The following is a 21,534-nucleotide window of genomic DNA, read 5'->3' as shown; positions in this document are numbered from 1 at the left end:
TTAATAGGCTGACCAATTTTCACTTGAGACCATTTGTAAATTCATAACACTAATTTAATCTATATCCTGGCTTTCTTTTCTACCTGTATGTGTCAACAGCAAATGTCTACTGTGTTGGAGGATCTGCTTTGGGCAATATTCAGGTGTGTTTCACTTTATTATACCCACATTTTTACTAGAGTAGAGTTAGAAGAAGGACAATCTAAACAGTTGGCACAAATATAAAAAACAAATGTTTCCTTTAAATGTTGACATAAAAAGGTACATTCAGGCCTGTTAAGTTCCTTAAGTAACCTCTTTCCTTACAAAGCTCAAGTAAAAAAAAGTGTCTCTAAAAGGATGCTCACCTACTCTTTGATTCATGTGTCCTCCTAATATCTGGGGTAGAGCACTCGCTGAATCTGCCCGTCGGCCTTAAGAAAATCCAGCCACTTTCCACACTGGAAGATGGTTGTCACCGAGTTGGCTGTGTTGGTCACCTCCACACACTCTAAATACCACCCACAGTTGGAGCCGCTGCCGTCATGCTCCACTTTGACCCTCAGCAGCTCCCCGAGGTCCAGCATTTCCAGAACAAAGCGGTCCGTTCGCCCTCGCTCAAAAAGATTGCGGAACTTCTGCCGAAGATGACGCTTGCCGGAATCACCGTTGATGCCGTAGATGGTGACAAAAACGTCAGCGTCCGTGCCAGCTCCTTTCACATCCCCGGTGATGATGATGATTTCATACTTGACGGGGACCAGGTTGCGGACTTTGCTTGCAAAGCTCTCTATGGACTTGAAGCACTCAAATGTCAGGAATTGGTCTTTTTTGGCTGCCAGGGGGATTTGTGCATCACAGTGGAAGAAATACCTAAACAGGAGGGAAGGTTGAAGTCGCATCAACGTGACATATTTCATAACATAATGCAGGAAGTTATGAGCTTCAACTCACTTGTTTCCCAGCTCCCTTTCTGTCACCACCACCTCCATGACATGCCATGTGGCTTCATCCTTCACCTTCTTCCCATCTTTCGTAATGTGGCCGATGCAGATGCCAGCAATCTCCCCCACGTGCTTCGACGAGAACTCAAACGTGTCAGTGGCACCGCTGTGAAAGGGCAAACAAAAGTTACAACCAGTGTGTGCAGTTTCATTCTGAAAACTGAACGGGTAAATTCAGTGGTCTGTCAGTTTTTCTTTTGTGTGTCTCATGGGATTAAACCCCCTGAGAGCAGAGACTTGGAGAACAGAAAGTGAAGCTACAAGATGAAAGAGGGTAGAAAAACAAAACATGTGAAAGAGAGGAGATTATGTAAGGCCACATAATAGGGTTTTAACGTGAGCCGAATCACCTAGACTCCCTTTGAAGACCTACCATAAGAATTTCTTTTTCTTATTTTCCAGAACAAACTCCTTGGAGCGAGCTTTCCTTCCTTCCAACACAATCCAGGCGTTTTCCGTGGTGGAGGCATCGTCTGTGTTCGCAGTTGTTGTGGAAATTTCATATTCTGTGGCAATGCAGAGACAGAGATTGTCGATGATCATTTTACATCTGGTACATGGTTGTTAATAGGCTGCAAGTTGTAAAATAGCAGACAAGCTTGTAAATATGCCCACAGTGTTCCATTTTTACTAACTGGTTTTGTCACTGAGGTCTATAGAGTCGTTGTTGGCACAGGCCAGCTCCCTCATTATCTGCCTGTCGTCTTCATTTTTGGCCAACCAGCGGTCGCAGGGGAACCTAAAGGTTTCGTCCATGGCTTCATCTTTCACGTCAATATACTCCAGGTGCCAACCAGAAGCAGGGCCTGTTTATACCAACAGCAAGAAAGTCCATAATAGTTTTAGCCTTTAAATAAATGTATTTCTTCTTTTTTAAAAGATGATTTAATTTCAACTTTTTAGAATGTAATGATATGATGATGAAAATATGTTGTATCCCTATCTGTGCGTTGCAGCTATCAATTGTGATGGTTCACACAACATATCATAATTGTCTGAGAAACTCTTGAAGGAATAGTTTAGACATTTTGTTGCTTTCTTGTCGAGTTACATGAGAAGACTGATGCCACGCTCATTGTCTGAAAGTGGTAGTGAACTATTCAGTCTCAGCAAGAAAGCGCACAACTGTATTTCCAGAAATCCATTCTTGTAATATTAGACAAAACTATGCAGAAAGGGAAGATTCAGGCATTTCATCCAAATTTCTGTCAGTATGAGTTTGTACATTTTCCTTCAAGAAACAAGTAAAGAAAGATGTAAATACAGCAATTTTATATACTTGTCTCAGATTCAACCAAAAAACATTTTTTTACTAACAATATCCCCGACTGTAAATAATTTGATTAGATTGTAAAACCAACCTATCACATACCGAGATTGTAATCAAAGAAAACTCTAAGACAATGTAACCATCAAAGTCATATTAAAGCTGCCGTTTTAGAAAACAAAGTAGATATTGTCTACAGCACTCCTCACCTTTATTATCATGCCACACTCGGACCTTTGACAGTTCGCCCAGACTGAGCATGTCAGGGAATCGGAACACATCTTTCAATTTACGCTCAAACTTGTTCCTGTTGCTGCTCTCCTTCAGAGGCAGCGTGCCCGTGTCTCCGTACTCCCCGAACACCATCACAAATACATTGGCATCAGTACCAGCACCTACAATCACAGGCATTTACTGAAAACATGAAAACAGATCTGGATATATACCTTATAATGTTGCATTGGTGCTACTATGACATGGATATAGTAATCAGTAGTAAAACATGAGTGCAACATAAACATCCTGTGGCCTTACATGTCTTAATACTATGTATAAATACTAAGCCTAATTTAGGAGTATTTTCTTATAAAATGCTCAAGATGGCCAAAATAATTGTGACTCACCGCTGACATCACTGGTCTGAACTTGAATGATGTAGGTTGTTTTCTCCACCATCTCCTCCTCATCTACCACAGCTGGCAGCTCACACTCCTTTATCCTCTTTGGTCCTTTTGTCTTTGACAGCCAGTTCTCGTAAGTAAACAGATACATCTCCTCTGTGTTCAGGTTCCGCATCAGTATCTAAAAATATTTCATTTAGACCATTGAAATTTCATGTTTTCTTGGTGAATGTTACTGTTCATTTGCAGCAGTGGATATGACAAAAACACAAATATTAGTCATCTTCACGGCTGAATGATTTCAGGAAATTTCTAATTGCAATTTTTCTAACCAATCCTGTGATTTGAATTGCATTTTTAAATTTAGCTATGAGCCTGTATTTGTGGTCTATATAGTTTTAACAATATATAATTGTACCAAGCATGATCATTGATATATTGTTTCTATATGAATAGAACTAATGGTTTTCTCTTAATGCTGAAATCTTGATTTAAAATGGTGCAATTTGAATTATGATAGTAGTGGCAAATGTAGCCTAGAGCGAACTTTCTAATTCCACACCAACACATTTATTCACCTTCAAACTTGTAGTTGTCAAACCAAACTAAAGTTGACTCAAAAGACATCACTTCAAGCAAATTCACAAACTTTGCTTAGCTCATTTTGTATCCAGAAAAACTTTATACAACTTTTTCCACACAGTACTCCTCAAGACCTATACATATTATTTCTATAATTCTTTAGTACATACTATATTTTGATAGGTGTTAAAAAAAAATTGTGCTACGTTAGATTGTAGCCGTAGTAAACTGGACCTTACCCTGTCAAGAAACCAGTCAGGACGACTTCCAGAGCCATCGATCCGAACTCTGATCTTCTTCAGAGGAGCAATGTCGTCTACCTCCAAACTGAATGTGTCTTCTTGGTCCCTTTCAAACCTAAATGTAGATAATAAACAGCATAATTTAGCACTTTAAACCATCTGGACTTGAGTTGGTCATCTGAAATAAATTGTTTTGGAAATACATTGCTACTGATACCATTCTCATGTCCATAACTATCTACTTCAATACCAATAATAACTGATATACACACCCAGCAGTTTTGCATTATCATTGACAAGTTTTTGGTCTCTTTCAACTCCTGAGGGAAATATCTGACTCTGTACCCGCTAAATGCTCCACTATGTTGACTATGTTATAGTCAATATAAGCCCCCAACTAGAAAGGGAATAATGCAATATATTCAGTACATACAACTATTCCTTTAATGGAAAGTAAATGGTAATTGGAGGACTGACCTGTCCCCATTTTTGGGAAGCAGCATTTCTTCTGTGCTCCCATTGGCTCCGTATACCGTCAGGAAGATACTGGTATCTGTACCTGCATACTGAGTGTCACCTGTGACAACTGTTACCGAATAAATAACCTACAGTATACAGCAATAGATAATACAGATAAGCAAAAGACTAATTCTGCTTTTATACAACGCATTAATTGAATGTTTCCCAAGGTTTAGGTGCTGTGACTCACTTTGCGATTAATGTTGATCGTACTGGAATCCAGCACATTGAACAGTCTGGCTGTCAGACCATCTCCCCTGTCTTTAGCCAGCCAGCACTTACATGGAAAGATGTACTTGATACCTTTGGTTGGCACGGCAACCGACAGCTCATCCACCAACCAGCAGCTCTCTGGTGTGACACCGTTATGGCCAAGCTGAGGGAGAGATGGAGGGAGGAACGAGGAGGGAGAGGAGGGGGAGAAAGAAGGGGACGGTAGAACTGGGAATTGATATATCATTTGATTTGGTTTGAAGTAGGTACCAGAAGGCACAGCTAGAATTAATTATTGCTGAGCTAGAATGGCTTTATTTAAATTTTTAACATCAGTGCATCTGATGAGGCAGCAGAGACAAGACAGTTTCATAGATTAAGCAACAGAGACAGTCCTAGATTCTCACTTCCACTCTCTTGATCTCTCCTACGTCAGTTCCATAACACACAAAGTGCTCCATGGAGCCAGCTGGGAACCATTTCTTTCCCTCTGGCAGGTCCAGCCACAGTCGGTCCGTCTCCATATCGCTGGGGCCGGTGATGATGACATAGGCCCTGGCTGTAGTGCTGGCATCACGCTCCATCCCAGTGGACAAAGTGAAGTGATAGGGGATGACTGGGTGGAAGACAAGAAGAAGTGAAATGCGCGCCTTTATGTGTCTTTCCACGATTAGGATACAAATCTTTGGTCTGTACACAACATATGAAGCTATGGCCTTACTTGGACCCTCTTCCACAACGGCCACCTTTTTCTTCTTTTTCTTCTTGTTGGCATTTCTGTCTAGCCCCAGCTTGGCTTGAAGCATCTTTTTAGAATTTGGATCTGTGTTTCTTTCACCTTCATACCCCTGAACCAGACAAATGATGAAAAAATGTCCTTCTCATAACTAGTTTGACTGCAGCAACAGTTAATAGGATATCAAATACAAGAACAATTTAATAAAAAATAACCTATGTTTAACAAACCTTGACAAAGAATGTCCTCTCTATACGTTTGTCCTCTTTCTTCTTTGACAGCCAGCGCTCACACAGGAACATGTACACTTCGTCTGTTTCCAAATCCAGCACCTCCACCTGGTCAAGGTACCAATCGGCCGCCATCATGGAGTTGTCGTGACGAATACGAATCTTAAACACCTGGCCCAAGTCCACAGCGTCAATAGTGAACTTGTCCACCTACGAGGTAAAGGCAATATAGCACATTTGATACCTTTAAACACCAGGAGTGATGTGACAAGCCTCACACCTTTCTTCACATACCTGTCCTCTCTCAAACTTGTTCTTGTTCTCAGATTTGGCGAGTTTGCGCTCCCCTGTGTCTCCTAGGTCTCCGTAGATGGCGAGAAATACGTTGGCATCAGTTCCTGCTCCATGCATATCACCTGTCCGCACAGACACGGCATACGAGTGAGCTGTGATTGGAGAAAAAGAGACATTTGAATTATGTTGACGGACATAATGTTCGCACACAAATGAGTAATTATGGAGAATTTAGACATTTCTGGTGTTCACTGAATTTTTTTACATTTTTTTTATATGACTTGGGCAGCTTCCAATCCAACAGTATGTGTGTGTTCATGCACTATATTAATTAAGATATAATAATAAGTTGAAGCTACCTTTTAAGCTCCATTAAGCCAGGGGGAGCTGCTAATTCTCTGTAAGTCCATCACTCCAAGTATGAGCAACATTTTTCACATTGTCATTTGATACATTGTCATTCAAATGTAAAAAATGCACTTTGTAGAAAAATTACCCTGTGAGTGTGAATGTGTTATGCACCCTAACCACTGACTCTCACAGTTGGATTGTCTGAGGATCAGGAGCAAAGAAACATAAAAAGGGCTGCAAGCCGTGGGGCACCATCATGCAGAACGCTTTGTAGCATGCAGGACAAACTGTATGGCACTCCACCACGCTTTCTCCTCTGGAAGGACACCCTAGAGGACACTTTATCATGTTTTATCTACCACAGTGGCATCAGAGAGGGCATGCAGATAACAGTTAGTTGGTATCCATCATCCTAATCTGAGTAAATTGGGAAGCTGAAAATTTCCTCAGAATTGAAGTGGAGTAAATTTGTAAAGTGGCAAGAAACGTAGAGTTAAGTACAGTAGTACACCACTGAAACCAGGGTTAACCTACTTTCCAAAGCGTCCTCCACCTCAACTTCAGTCCTTTTCAGCTTCCCATCCCTGAGGAGTTTCTCTGTGATGATGTCCGAGGGGACCAGCTCCCTCACCGTCTCCCCATCATCTTCAGACTTGGCCAGCCAGCACTCGCATGGGAATATGGACGTCTCTGAACCCTGCAAATGAAAAGAAAAACAAATCCCAACACTAAGCCTGGCTATGTCGGCCTGACACTGAAGGAAAGTATACTCGACTCTGAGTTACTTAATGAGGGCACAGATAAGGAAACTCTTAATGTTGGATGTTTATCACCTTTCCTTTCCTGAGCTGTCGTCGGATCTCCACTCTGTCGAGGTGCCAACCTGGGTTGGTGCCCCTGTTGTCGTGTCCTATCCTTATTTTCTCTATAACATCACCAACATCCTCCAGCTGGAAAAAAAAAGACAACACAGTGTTTGCAGAGCTGAAGCTGCCATCTTAAAAGGCTGCATAGTTTAATTTCCACACACTCACCTCCACAATGAACATGTCCTCAGCTCCCCTCTCAAAGTAAAGACGTCTCTCTCTCTTGTTGACACACAGGTGTTTCTGCTGTGTGCACACTCCTTTACATCCATACAGGACTATGAACACATCAGCGTCTGTTCCCGCACCAAACACATCACTGGTGTATATCTTTATTTCATAAGGCACAACTGAGGAGAAGATGACAGTTTTGTTTGGTTGACAAGTAATGAGAGGAAAAACAGTTTAACAGGTTTCACATGCTGAGACTTAGAGAAAAAAAAGTGAGAAACTGCAGTTATTGAACACCTTGAAAAATATATATATTTTAAAGTCTAGTGTGCACAAGTCGATACTTTATAGGTTCAAGATAACTTCTGGCGGTCTGTTGCACCTATATGAAGGACATTTACATTTTAATGGTATATAGGCCGTTTTCACAGCCTTCTGACATGTCGTTGCAGGGTAGGCACAGGTGTAATTAATAACATTAATTATGTCGCTGATCCATTAAAGTGGGCGAGGACCCTGGTATTGTGCATGCTGGTCTACGAGAACGGCTGCGACACAATTAATAGAACGAGACCATCATTTTATTAATTACAACTCTGTGTACTTTGCCATGTCACGTCAAAATGGCTGCTGAGAGAACGGCCTGTTAGCACTTTGGGCATTTTGTAAAACTTTAGAATTGAATTCCAACATAAATTCAGAGATACATTTTTCACATATTGTTAATATAACTTTTGCTCCACTTTTTTTTTAATTTCATGGCAATAAGGTTTTATATGCAAAAGACATCTGATATAATAGGATCATTCGTAATTGATATGTTATAAGCTTGAGTAATTTTTGTGTTAATTTCGAGTTTTCTCAAGATGTCATAATAATGAAAGAATGTACATTTCTATTTATACTTATTTTTGCTTTTTGATGTATTACAGTTAATTAGATGATGACAATCACCTGCTGTAGAAGGAAGTGGAGAGGCAGAGTTTACTTTAAGTACGTATAGAGAGTAAACTGAGTAGTGACTGGCTACAGCGTAACATTGCAATGTTGTTTTTGTTAATTGTGATGAACAGTATCTGCTAAGTCAAGAGTACTGCTGCAGTGTTTTACGTTGCAGTGGGGTTTTAAATGCACCCCATGCAGCTACATTATGACACTTGTAATAGGCAGCATCAAAGACTCAATGCCCTGAACAAGCACCCTTCCTCAGATAGAGAGAGCTTTAAATACATTTTACTGCTAATGCTTCCACACTTCTATCTGGTTAAACTTTGCATGAAGCACTTTAGCAGGAAGATTTTTCAATCAGCACATTGCCGTTTTCACTAATGGATTCGAGTGGATTCCTTCACAGCTGTTCACTCACATGGCATGTAGAGTTCAGTCTGTAAGTCAGCGGGATAAAGATCTCTCACGATAACCCCATCATCTTCTCCTTTATCCAACCAGCGGCCGCATGGGAAGCATAGTCTCTGACCCTGTGAGACCGCATCAATCTCGACCCAGTCCAAGAACCAACCAGATGAACCCCCTGATTGTGAGAACACAGTCATATGTATTACCGTTACAAATAATCTGCATGTTTTTTTTGGTCTTCAGAGCCGTTTCTTTCCCTACCTGAGTTGTCGTGGCCAATTCGAAGCTTTTCCAGGTCGCCCAAATCCACAGCCTCCACAGTGAACTCATTGATCATCCCCTGTTCAAACTTATTCTTATAGGTCTTACAAGCCTTAAGGTTGATGATTCCTGTAAGTGACATGAAAATGTTTTAAATTCAGAGCCAAAAACATACAGTATGAGGTCACCACAACAATGCCAGGATGCAGGTCAGTTAATCCTACCAGTGTCGTCATTTTCACCGAATAGGATGGCAAACACGTTGGAATCAGTTCCAGCATACTTCTTCTCCCCAGTTTTGATCTTGAGAGTATACGTAGTGGACATGGCTGCAAGATCAAATTCAACAAATTTATCTTCAATCCTTTTCATCTTGACATTAATACATGAGACCCTCATTGTTCTCGTCTACACCTGAATGTTTGACCAGCACTAAGATAGATACTTGAGCAGGCCTTTCTTTCATCTTGTCCCTCGACTAAGATATGATTTGAAAGTGCATTACATTTCTGCTCGAGCCCCAGAGTGGTGCCTGTTCCCTCCTCATCCTCATCCTTCCTCATGAAGGCCTCGTCCACAGGAACCAACTCTCTTGCTATCTGTCCATCGTCCTCATCCACTGCCAGCCAGCGGGTACAAGGGAAATAGTAACTGCAGAAGAAATACCTCCGATCAGCACCAACGCCACGTTATCACCATCAGTTGTAGTATTACATGAAAATATTACTCCGACAGGTTTACTCTTGATAGAAGAATAACTGAATAAAACCAACGCAAACGTTTTGTTTGTTTCACCTACGTTGTATCATCCTTTGTGTCCACTATCTCAACACGATCAAGGTACCAAGATGAATAAGCCTGAGAATTGTCATGACGGATTCGTAGCTTCTTCAGAGGACCCAGATCAGCAGCTGTCACGATGAAAACATCCTCCTACCAAATACAGCGACAGGGGATACAGTTCTGTTACAGACAATCATCTTTTAAAGATTTGTTGGTATCTTTGTCTTTAAACAAATGTAAAATGCTGATCATATACACAGTGGCCACTTTATCTGGTTTACCGATACAATTTCTAAAAGTTCATTACAACAGCAGTGTTATAACATCCATCATTAAGAGGTTCTTAATGTTCAGTTTTTCGCCACATTGTTGGAAAAACATACAATTCTACGTTTATTAAGTCATAGTTACATGTGGTGTTTTTAACTTTTCCCCCTCCCTATTTCAACACACAAAGGGGGCAGAATATTAGAATAAATTAATAAAAGGTATTTAGAGCCTGGTGCTTGAAATGTTGCACGCAATAGATCCTTTTAATAGGAGCTACTAGGGGTGCGGATCAATCTGTTTTAATTCTGCTAGTTTCTTCATACGGTAACCATCCTATCAGACACTGGATGTGCTCGTCTTTTTAATGGGGAAGAATATTAGTTACGCCTACAAATATGATGAAGACCAGTTCAACACCAACCCTAGTTATTATAAACCCGTTGTTACAACAATTAATTAACACCTCTATGACAGTGTCAACACAAAAAATAAACATTATAGGCATCTAAGATTTTATGGCAGCACAGTTGCATTGCTGGTTGTATGAAAAATCTGAATCTGTAAAATAACTGGTAACTAATAGATGTTAGAACACTGTACTTCACAGACGATATTATTTGATATTTCTGGAGCCGACTGATTTCAAGAATTAACCATCAATCTCAATTTGAAACATACATTTTGCCTCTCAAAGTGTCGAAATACATCTTTCAGAACTGTAGTAACAGTATTGTAAATTCAGTAATTATTCAGTTTAATGAGAATGTTCTTGCCTACTCATTTCTGAAATAAACAGTAAATGTAGTTGTTTCTGTAAACAGACATTTCCCCCACTGGATGACATAAAGGCTATTGTTTCTTTTGATCTGTGGACGTGTTTCCACAGAGCCAGGTGTAATGTAGAGATTAATAATTCACAGGTTTGGATTAAGTTATGAGTAAAAGTAGGACAGGTTCAATGACACAGAGGACTCCTCACAGCTCCTCTCAGTCACAGCTGGCTTGCCTGCAGGAGAGCCTGTAATCCTACCAGAATACACTCCCACCCACACCTTGGTGCAAGTCTCGTGTTGCGTGGAAGCGCTTGAGTCTTGACTAGCTGACGGTTAATTGTAAGCAGGATACACTTCCTGGAGGGAAAATTGTAAAATCCTAATTAAATATATATTTTTTGTAATTGAGATTGAGGGTCGAAAATCATTATCGATCCTTATTTAAGTTAATGAACTAATAAATGAACTAATAAATTGTAAGAATGGGTTTTGCCTTTTTTATGAATTGTAGTGGAACATTTGTAATTATATTTCCCCCCGATTTGATTAATTATTTAATAAAATAACATAATTCATTGCATTTTCTTCCACTTTATTTGCCATGCCTTTGTTTAAGATCTACCTGTCGCCGCTCAAATTTGTTGAGGTTGTCGGAGTTCTTCAGGTAGCGTTCTCCGGTGTCTCCATTTTCCCCGTAAATATTAATGAAGACATTGGCGTCGGTCCCAGCGCCCAGCATGTCACCAGTGAAGACACACACTTCGTAGGTGTTGACTGTCAGACAATACAAGGGATGAATAACTAACACCTCTTGACAAAAAGTGTAAAATCAAATGGTGCACGTCTACAACATCAACATGGAGTATGAGACATAAGCATGTATGAAAGAATCAGTCAGTCGTATACTGTAAGTCATCACTCCTGAGTTAATTTATGCATTAAAGCAGGTCCACCAGTCGGTGAGTAGTATTTCTTTAACTGTTGGTGTTAAGTAATTAGCTTGTTATTACTATATTTTTCAAATATATGACACTAGGTTCTTCTGGTGCATTTTACATTGTGCCAGATACAGGGATGCTTTATTATTCTGTACCTTCCAGTTCCTCTGCATCCTCAGGCAGCAGCTCCACCACCAGCTCACCGTCCTCCTCTCCCCCGGCCAGCCAGCGCGAACAGGGGAAATGGTAAGTCAGAACCACTTCCTGCATCTCCTCTCCTCCATCCTCGTCCTCGTCTTCCTCATCTTTCTTCTTTTTCTTCTTCTTTTTCTTGTCTTCCTTTTTCTTTTCCTTGGGCACCAATGACATGATTAGATGTTTGACATCTACGGTCTCCAGGAACCAGCCAGATCCGATCCCCGAGTCATCGTGACCGATGCGGATCTTGAAGACCTTCCCCACATCTTTGGCCTCTATCTGGGGAACAGTTGCAATGTTTTAACTCAAACTATAACTTCTAGACATCAACTTTTTTTTAAACTGCTTTAAAAATTACTTTTGGAGCAGCTTTATTCCAAGGTCCAATACCTTGAATATTTCTGTGGTGTTTCGCTCGTAGTTGTTCGATCTGCTTTCAAGTATGATGACCTCTGTCTTCCCCTTGTCCCCGTAGATCTGGATGAACACTCTGGCGTTGGTGCCAGCAAACGTCACATCTCCAGTCACTACAGTTACTTCATAGTTAATCACTGGAAAATAGAATATTCAGAGGAAATTATCATGAGAGAAAAGGAGTAAATCAATATGAGAACAACAATGTGAGAAAATGTGACTGAAGTAGAGACGTTTTAAATAATTCTCATGTTTTAGGGCTAGGTGATTTGGGGATGTAAACAACCTCACTAATCACAAATATAAGTTGATTTGCATGACATGCATAAGTGTGTCACAAGGATGGCCATGGCTGTGCAAAGCATGCATTCGCCTGGAAAACAAGCTGCGACGAAAAAATATCGCCCACGATCCTCTCAAGTGTGGAAGTACTTTAGGTCATTGATCAAATAAATCCAAGCCATAATCATTTTAAGTTTCACAGTAAAAAAAATACTGATTTTTCAGTTCAGGAAAAGGGTTACTTTGACGTACAGTGATTAAATTAATTGATGTCCAGTATTTTTCTGATCAGGAATAGAACAAATAGGATATATTATCTTGTTGCATTTGTTTGTTTTTAACAAATGATGATTGAATAAAAGAATGAAATGTTAATTCAACAAGATTCTGATATTTATTTTGGTCAAATAAATAATAATCAGGAATTCTAATTCAGAAAAGAAACATGATTTGGGGCAGGCCTATCACATTTTGTATTTTGATTAAAAAGACACCTGGATTTAAGTGCAGTCTTGATGTTATTTTCTAAAGGACCATGAAACTACAGAATAAGTCTTGAGATACGAGACCAATAAAAAATGCCACCATGTCAGGATGAATCTGCTGTGTGTGTGTGTGTGTGTGTGTAGTTTCTTCTAATGGTGTGAGATTGTGTGAACGTTGCGTACGCTGTTCCATGTCCAGGATCTCGCTTGGATAGATCTCCACCTCTGTCTTGCCGTCAGCCTCATGCTTAGACAGCCAGCGGTGACTGGGGAACATGTATTGCTTTCCATCCACTGGAACCATAAGCTGAACGCTGTCTAAGAACCAGCCGGCTCGCATCCCTTCGTTGGTGTGGCCAATCATCAGACGGTTGATCTGCAATGAGATTAAAGGGATGACATTTAAATTCAATACATTAAATACTTAAAAGACACATTTACTGAGAAGTCATAGAAAGAAAAAAGCATTTATTCAGTTTTCTACATCTCTTTATCGCTTACTTTAACAAATGCAACCTCATGCTTGGATCCAGTCTAATGAAAAATCAGTAAACTACTAATCCAGATCAATGAAAGAAGATAATCTTAATAAAATGTATCTAATATGGCTGCTTGAATGTAAATAACCTGATCATTTTCTTGTGGTTCATCCAAAACACCTTGACATCACGTATCGTTAGCATGGATAAACTAACTAAATATTTGACTGTCTACCTCCAATAAAATGTTTCTGAAGCTTCTGGTATCAACATCAAATCACTTGTTTTCACTTCTGCTGTGTCACCTGTCCAATATCAAAAGTTTCCACCCTGAAGATGTCAACGCGACCCGTTTCAAAGTAGTTCCCCAGGTTGTTGGCAGAGACCACCAACATCATCGTACTGGTGTCGCCTTTCTCTCCGTAGAGCTTGACAAACACGTTGGAGTCTGAGCTGCTTCCGGGGATGCTGCCCGTCTTCACCGCAATGTGATAGTCAATGTCTGACATACGCAGAGACACAAGGATGAGCATCGGGCGTGTTTACGTTTAAATATTAGTATTAAATCCAAGATTCTTGTAACTTACTGTAAAGACGCTGCCCATCTGAGAACGGGACTAACTCTCTGACAATTTGTCCGTCATCCTCGTTGCGGTCCAGCCACCTGCCGACACATTCGATTTAACAAACACTCCTCACCTATTACATATGCACAGCTGTGGTTACAACAACTGTTCAGCACCTTTTCTCTGTATTCACACTGAGGCTAATGCACCTGTTGCAGGGGAACTCCACAGCGTGGCTCTCAGCCTGTCCCTCCTCTCTTACAATCACTTTATCGAGGAACCAGCCACAGCCTCCACCTTTGCCATCGTGTCCAATCCTCACCCTGCGAATCTGCCCGATGGTTACTGCCTCCACTATAAATTCATCCAACTGGAAAGACAAAGAGACACAGTGAGTAACATCACATTTCGATGCCTTTTTGTAAATCAAAAACACAAGAATATGTGGGAACAACCAATTGACATTACAAGTTTACATCACACTTTTCCCCTGCAGATGAGTCTAGTTTATACATATACATTTGTATTAAATACTGTATTGTGGGTTGACTTGATGATGTTACAAAAGTACGCACACTTCCTTTCTCAAACTTGTTGACATTGTTTTTACAGTTGACCAGCTCTCGGTTTCCAGTGTCCCCATGGTCCCCAATCAGATTTAGAAAAACAGATGCATCCGTGCCGCTGCCGCCGACATTCCCCGTGCAAACAGTCACTCTGTATTTAATCACTGCAGGACAGAATAACAACCAGGTTTTACATTATTTTGGTGTGGCAAAGCAGATTGCTTTTGCTCGTGGTGAATACAAGTGCATAACCATACCAGGCAGTGGCTCAGTGATGAGGTCTCCAGTGGCAGGAAGCTCCCTCACAACCTCGTTGTCACCTTCATTTGTGTCCAGCCAGCCCTCACAAGGAAACGTATACTTCTCCTTTGTTAATGTCTTCAACAAAGTAGCCTAATTGGAAAGATGCAGTGCTTTAGTACATAATGGAGTGTTTGAATTATCATTTCATTCAAGTGTTTAAATGTTAATAAGCTGAACAATCCTCTGTAATCTCTTCATTTCTAGAGGCCAAAAGCACATTTTCACACATTCTACGACTCAATGTGTTTAAAACTGAGATACTCTGTTAAGGCATTTCCATATCTGTTGTGAACCAAGGATAAAATAAAAATAAAATCTAACCTATCTTTGTTTTCATGTTCAACTAGCAGGATCCTACAACAGTGCATATTTGGGCATCATATAATGAATACAAAATCCTAATAATATTAGTTGCTCTTTGTCAATCCATTTTATTTGTCTTTGTAAATAAAATTTCAAACTGTTATTATTTTATGATAACAATATACATATATATATATTTTTACCTTACTGAGATGCCATCCCGCAAAAGGATTTCTTTTCTCGTGCCAGATACGGAGTTTGGTCAATTTTCCCAAATCAGGCAGCTCAACCTGTAAGATCAAGAAGAAATGTTTCCTAAGAAACCTCATTATCTGATTGCTGATATTAAGGTGTGTGGTATTAACTTACCATAAACCTGTCTACTTGACCCTGTTCAAAATTGTCTGTTTTGTTGTCCAGTCTGATCTCATCGCTCTTGCCCTTCTCTCCATACACCTGGAAGGAGATATCTGCATCGGTTCCTGCACTGGGCAGGTCTGATGTCCAGATCCACAAGGACCAGGGGTTCTCTGAGGAGAACCAAATCAAATCAGTTTAACACGGTTTCTTTTCTTTTCTTTTTTTTTACACATTTGGGGCCTGCAGCTGCTTTGAGCTTACAGAGGGTTGCCAGTTTGACTATTTCTACTCCTCCACATCACATTCTTACATTAGAATTGTGAATGAATATAAATATACGGCAAAATGAATACATTTGTGCTAATGCACACATTCTGCTGTACATCTGGGGACCAAAAAAAAAAAAACATCAAGTAAGGTGCATAAAAACTGCATTCACAATGTACCTTCTTTTAAAAGAGCAATAGGAAAAACAACTCATTAAAATTACAAATTTGATTGAAGGCAGACTGCCCGCTGACTCATTATGCAAATATCTGATACATATGATGGAGCTTTGAACCTGTTTGCTCAGCATTTCGGGAAATACAAGTGAAAAAAAAAATCCAGCATTTTTGACATTCGGCTTACTCTTCTGTCTCTTCTGCCTGAGTGAGACCATCTCATAGAGCTCTCTCTCTATCAGCCCGTCTCCTTCTTTCTCATCCAGCCATTTACCGCATGGGAAGGTCTGCTCTATCCCCGTGAATGGACAGTACACTACTACCTACAAAAAAAAAAATGATTCAGCTGAAATACACAACCAGATTGTAGTATAGTGTTTGCCTGTGTGTGTGTGTATTTTCAGTGTACCTTCTCGCAGTACCACCCAGCACTGACTCCGTCATTGTCGTGTCCGATGGTGACTCTGCTGAGGGGACTGAGGAGTGACGCAATCTCAACGTTGAAGATGTCTGTCAGGGCCCGCTCAAACTTTCCTCCCGCCAAAAATACCTCAATACAAATACATGGAAGAAAAGTTAAGGGAAACAGTGGCTCATCCACTATAACATATATGTATCTGGAAGGGATTTTTCATACTCAGTGGCCTGAATTCAATAGTTTTGGATAGTGATTTCAGTAATGACCATTAAGCACCAAATATTGATTACTACTAGAACAAACATTACAGCATTATGTTCAAGGTCTTTTTGTACTTTGTTTCCTACAAATGAAAACAAACAACTCCTGCTGAAGCCATTGGTTTTTTTTTTTTAAATCAAGTACAAGCTGTCTTTTCCGTGTCTGCGTTATCTTCTCATCACCTTGCCACTGTTCTTCATCCCTTTTGAGCCGTGCATCACAATGTGGATTTTGGAATTGGTCCCGGCACCTCGGATGTTTCCTGTCACAATCTGGACGTTGTACACAATACCTGGTGGGTACAGTTACATGTCAGGCTATCAGAGGATCTGCCAGCGGGTCACTACGGTTCACGGCACCCAAACTCCCCAAGGAGCTGAGCAGCAACAAGATCAAGATCAATGATAGTCTGATCCAAGAATTAATGATCACACAGCTGGCCTCTGGCAAGTTGGATGGAAAACATATTTTTCCTTTTGGACTGAAAAAGAGAAACAGCAATGTGTTCTTTGGCAGTATAATTGTTATGTAATATTTTTCAGACCAGGCAATCAGATAATTATTCCAAACTGAGTGATGAATAATGGATGGATAATTTGGAGAAACACCAAAGTGTTGAGTTTATTTTCATCCTTGCTGTGACTGCATTTACTGACTGGTGAGGACAAGTACATGTCAGGCAGATTTTTAAAAACTCAAATTTCTCACCTGTGGGCTGGCTCTTCCCCACCAAAATGTCTCTCTGGATCTTCCCATCATCTTCATCAAGGGCAAACCAACGACTGACTGGAAATTCATACACTGTTTTGTTTCCCAGATCATCCACAACCACCTTTTCAAAAAGGTAAAATAAGGAATGTAATCACAGGCAACATCCGATTGAGGTCAAAAGTTACTGTAAAGCAAGGCAATGTTCTTGGTGAAAGAACATTTTGAACACTTTGAGACAGTTACTGTGGAAGGGTAAAGATTAACAGAGGAGGCGACAGGTTGCTTTTGTTGAAATTATAATTTATAAATCCTTTACCATATTTTCAAAATCCTGCTTGCACATTTATCTACATTTTACTATTACCATATTTAGTTTACTGAGAGATTGATGCTTTTTTTTCGTGGACTCTAATTAATTACATAATTTTATATTTGCAGCTAATTACTTATAACTTACTAACATACCATATAGTATAATGGTTTAAAAATGTTTTCACAGAATTGACAAATGTGAACTTTGATGGCAGCTCATGTGAAAGGCAAGCAGGACACGATTCATTACCGTTGTCGATGCTGATCTTTGGTGTCAGTCTGTGCTGCAGTCACCAACAAATCTACCCACTCGTCTGTCTGTTTGCTGTAAGGCAATCCCTTAATGGGTCATGGTTTCCCTTTACACAGAGGGTAGAATGACGACATATGGGCCGTGTGTGTGCGTCTGTTTGATTAACTCATCTCCCAGTTGTGCACATTGTGTGTGTGTTGGAGGAGCTTGGACATGAGACTGAGAGGAAATAAGAGGATTGCATGTCTTAAGTAACTCTGCAGAGATAGAACTGAGCAGTATGAGGAACAGGAAGACTCTATGATGTAGTTTTGTTTCAAGATCTTCTGTAAAATCCTTCAGTTACACATGATGTAGCAAATGAAAATAACATGTTATGCTTTAGCCATGTCTAAAGAACTGATAAAGCATTAATGACATGCATTTTGAACTAATTAATAGAATCTCTAGCTTCCTAAAGAAGCAGTCTAAATACAGTAAACAATACCCATCTGTTTCTTACCTTGTCCACAAACCATCCTGCTGAAGAACCTTTGTTATTATGGCCCAAGGTGATCTTCCTCACTTTGCCCAAGTTTGGTGCCTCCATGGTGAACTTGTCCTCTGTGCCCTTTTCAAAGTTATTTTTGTCATTGTCAAGCCGCCTTTCACCTAAAACATGAAAACAATTAGTAAATTCCATCAGAAAAATCTTGATTCAAACCCAACTGGAAAATGATCAACTTCCTTTTAAGCTGGTATTTAATTTCGGGAGAAAGTTCGTCATGTGAGCACAAACGTTATCTTCTGTGCTGTTATTTACCTGTGTCTCCAAACTCCCCAAAGATATTGATGAAGACATCTGCATCAGTTCCACTCCCTTTTATATCAGCAGTGAAAACACTGACTATATATTTATTATCTGGAAAATTAAGACCAAAAGCTTTAAAAACAAACTTCAGTTGCCGTGTGTATGAATAAAAATATTATTTGAATCCCGTTTGGGTGGACTCACTCAATTAATGACCAGAATAACAAATAACTAACTTTCTAAGAACAAACAAACCAACAAGGAATTAATAACATAATACTTGGGATTATAAAGTGTTACAAAGTGTATACTCATATCTGTGCAAACATACATTTGGGAATGTCCATGGGGTCAATACTACCCAGCAGGTCTCTGACATAAAGGCAGTCTCCCTCAACCTTGCTGAACCAGTTGTTACAAGCAAAGTAGAACCTCAGGTGAGGCCTGATCACATCCGTCACCACCACTCTGTCCAGGTACCAGTTGGAGCTCAGGCCGGTGTTGTCATGCTCAATCCTGAAGAAAGGAACAATCTACATACAAGTCTAATTCTTCTTGCAAACAAATCTCTCTAAATCTGATCCAAGGCCAAGTGTTTGGTCTAGGTCGAAACTAAAAGCTGTTCATACCTGATTGTGTTATATATCAATGTGAAAAACAGACTGAATAAGGGATGAAATGTCTTGAGTCTAACATACCTTATCTTTTTCAAAGGTCCAACATTGTGAGTTCTAATTCTGAACACATCAGTTTTGGCCTTTTCAAACGCTGTGCGACTCCTGAAATCACAAAAATAGTAAGTATGTTAGGCGCACCCTGAAATTCACCATGTTTTCCACTCATCAAACTCAGTGGAAAAGCATAGATTAAATCACGGAAAATAACAAAATATTCTATGTGCACTCATTCTTTATGAAACATAAAGCCTGTCAAAAGTTTTAGGAAAAATCATGCAGGAGATCGTGTCATACAAATCAAATGCAAATTTAACACCAAAATCACAAGTCATTTTTTCACAACCACCATGACATTAAGAATCAAATACCTCTTTTCTGTGCTGTTAGTGGAGAGAGAAAAAGGAAGAAAAAAAAACAGTTTTCAGCACCAACTCAAAAAGACGTAGTCCAACTGGCTAAGGTTATAACTCAGCCCTCTGACTGGAGCAGTATGATGAATTAAATTAAATTTTGGTTGTATATTTGACATAAATATTTTACTTTCACCCAACAAGTACAGATGGCCTTATATCCAGACATTTTTTCCAGAGGACTTACTTGCTAGCCAGGTGAACTTTGGGTGTGATGCCATAGTCTCCGAACAGAGTGACAAACACGTTGGCATCGGTGCCTGCTCCTCTCTCATCGCCAGTAATAGTCACCACCTCATACACTGGAGGGTTAAGTCACAAATTAACACAACACAAATGCATTTTCTCCTCAATTAAAAACAACTGATCATAGAAGGATTTTGCAAAACAAGAATATATATATATATATTACAAGAATATATTAAAAGTCTATTTAAATACATTTACAAAAGGTTTAGTTTTAGGTTTAGGACATGTGTTCAGTGTGTTTCTGTGAGTACATAAAGAGATCAGATCAGAAAAAGATCAGAAGATTTTTACCTTAAACAGTGAAAGTCAAAAAGAAAAGAAGATGAAGATATGTGACAGGTGTCATATAGCTGTAGGGTTGAAGACAACACCATGACGCTACATGAGTGGTACTTCATGCAGTGTAATGTTACCATGAACATCAAACTGAAGCATGGTCCCATTATTGCAGGAGCAACTTGTAATCCCATAATTGGTATCAAGGATGCAGCACTCATCGGACTATTTTCGCAAACGGAACTCACATCAAACTGTCCTTGGATTAATCACATAACAACGTGTTCTCTCTATAAAGAGTATTATAATTGCACAGGTAGCTTTTTGTGCATTTTAGTGGTTTACATTAAAAATGTTGCAATACCTTTCTTTTTGTGATACTCGTCCTCGTAGTTCTCCACTTTTTCTGGCTCGTAGGTGCGGAGCTCATTCTCATAGATCTCAACATAATTTTCAACCTTCTTCTTCTTTCCTTTTGTCTTCTTGGTGTCTTCGTCACTATCTCCCTTCACTGAGCCTTTCTTCTTCTTTTCCTTCTTTTTCTTTTTCCCTTCCTCTTCCTCCCCAGTTGCATGTTCTTCCTCTTTCTCGTCTCCTTCTCTTTCCTTCTTGGCTTTTTTATCCTTTGTCCCCATCTTGTCTTTGACCAAGGACTTCCTTGTGCCGTTCTTAGTAGTCTCAATCACATCGGGGAGTTTATCTCCTCTCTTTTTACTCTCCCAGTCATTGTTGTTATCCTCATTATCAGTATTCTGTGAGCCACTGCTCAACACATCCCTGCACTCCTCTTTGGCTTTCTTCTTCTTTTTGACCTTTTCTTTATCTCTCCTCTTCTTTTTGGTTTTTCTCACATCTAGACCTGATGTGTCAGAATTGTATCCTTCTTCATCGCTGTCTTTAAACTTCTTCTTTGATCTTCCAGCATCCTCTGACTCACTTACCTGCTTACTTTTCTTCTTGGGCTTTGGTTCCTGATCCTCTGAGTCCTCGTCATCTACATCTTTGGTTTCCTCCTTCAGGCTCCGTCTTGTTTTTTTCTTTTTTGTGGGCATCTTTAATTTATTTACTACCTCGTAACCGTAACCGATTCCTGTGTGGTCTGGTGAAACTTGATTAAACTGACCCAATACCGGACAGGAGTGACCTGCTGACAGGAGAGGTCCGCGTCAGAGTTGACAGACTGCTGTTTGGCAGGCGGCTGGGGAAGCCCATATCGGCTGGTTGACCGAGCGCCAGATGCCCTGACCTCATTAACAATGATAACCTGCATGTTGTCACCTGACCAGAGAAGAAACCCTCCCTGGGAATGGAGAGCTGCTAGAA

General features: G+C 40.0%; 1 protein-coding gene across 1 annotated transcript; it reads right to left on the bottom strand.

Annotated features, from left to right (window-relative positions):
- Nucleotides 1-139: 139 nt before the first annotated feature.
- On the bottom strand, nucleotides 140-21,263 carry loxhd1b (lipoxygenase homology PLAT domains 1b; the record flags this gene model as incomplete). Its single annotated transcript, XM_084025153.1, has 43 exons — nucleotides 140-852; nucleotides 934-1,089; nucleotides 1,357-1,489; nucleotides 1,619-1,789; nucleotides 2,460-2,645; nucleotides 2,874-3,051; nucleotides 3,692-3,809; nucleotides 4,172-4,299; nucleotides 4,404-4,589; nucleotides 4,834-5,042; nucleotides 5,148-5,274; nucleotides 5,393-5,602; nucleotides 5,687-5,838; nucleotides 6,572-6,734; nucleotides 6,871-6,987; nucleotides 7,072-7,253; nucleotides 8,441-8,605; nucleotides 8,692-8,820; nucleotides 8,916-9,020; nucleotides 9,197-9,342; nucleotides 9,491-9,624; nucleotides 11,140-11,291; nucleotides 11,611-11,932; nucleotides 12,044-12,204; nucleotides 13,018-13,210; nucleotides 13,619-13,815; nucleotides 13,901-13,977; nucleotides 14,089-14,249; nucleotides 14,455-14,609; nucleotides 14,703-14,838; nucleotides 15,255-15,341; nucleotides 15,421-15,581; nucleotides 16,042-16,177; nucleotides 16,264-16,404; nucleotides 16,716-16,825; nucleotides 17,242-17,365; nucleotides 18,312-18,460; nucleotides 18,612-18,710; nucleotides 18,931-19,115; nucleotides 19,298-19,378; nucleotides 19,645-19,656; nucleotides 19,874-19,988; nucleotides 20,576-21,263. The coding sequence occupies 43 exons, from the start codon at nucleotides 21,261-21,263 to the stop codon at nucleotides 372-374; spliced, it is 7,218 nt and encodes a 2,405-aa protein (XP_083881279.1). The 3' UTR covers nucleotides 140-371.
- Between the last annotated feature and the right edge of the window lie 271 nt (nucleotides 21,264-21,534).

Source organism: Eutrigla gurnardus (genome assembly GCF_963514095.1).
Source record: "Eutrigla gurnardus genome assembly, chromosome: 13".
NCBI lineage: Eukaryota > Metazoa > Chordata > Actinopteri > Perciformes > Triglidae > Eutrigla > Eutrigla gurnardus.
Note: the sequence above shows the minus strand (reverse complement) of the source record. Positions and strands in the feature narration are given on the sequence as shown.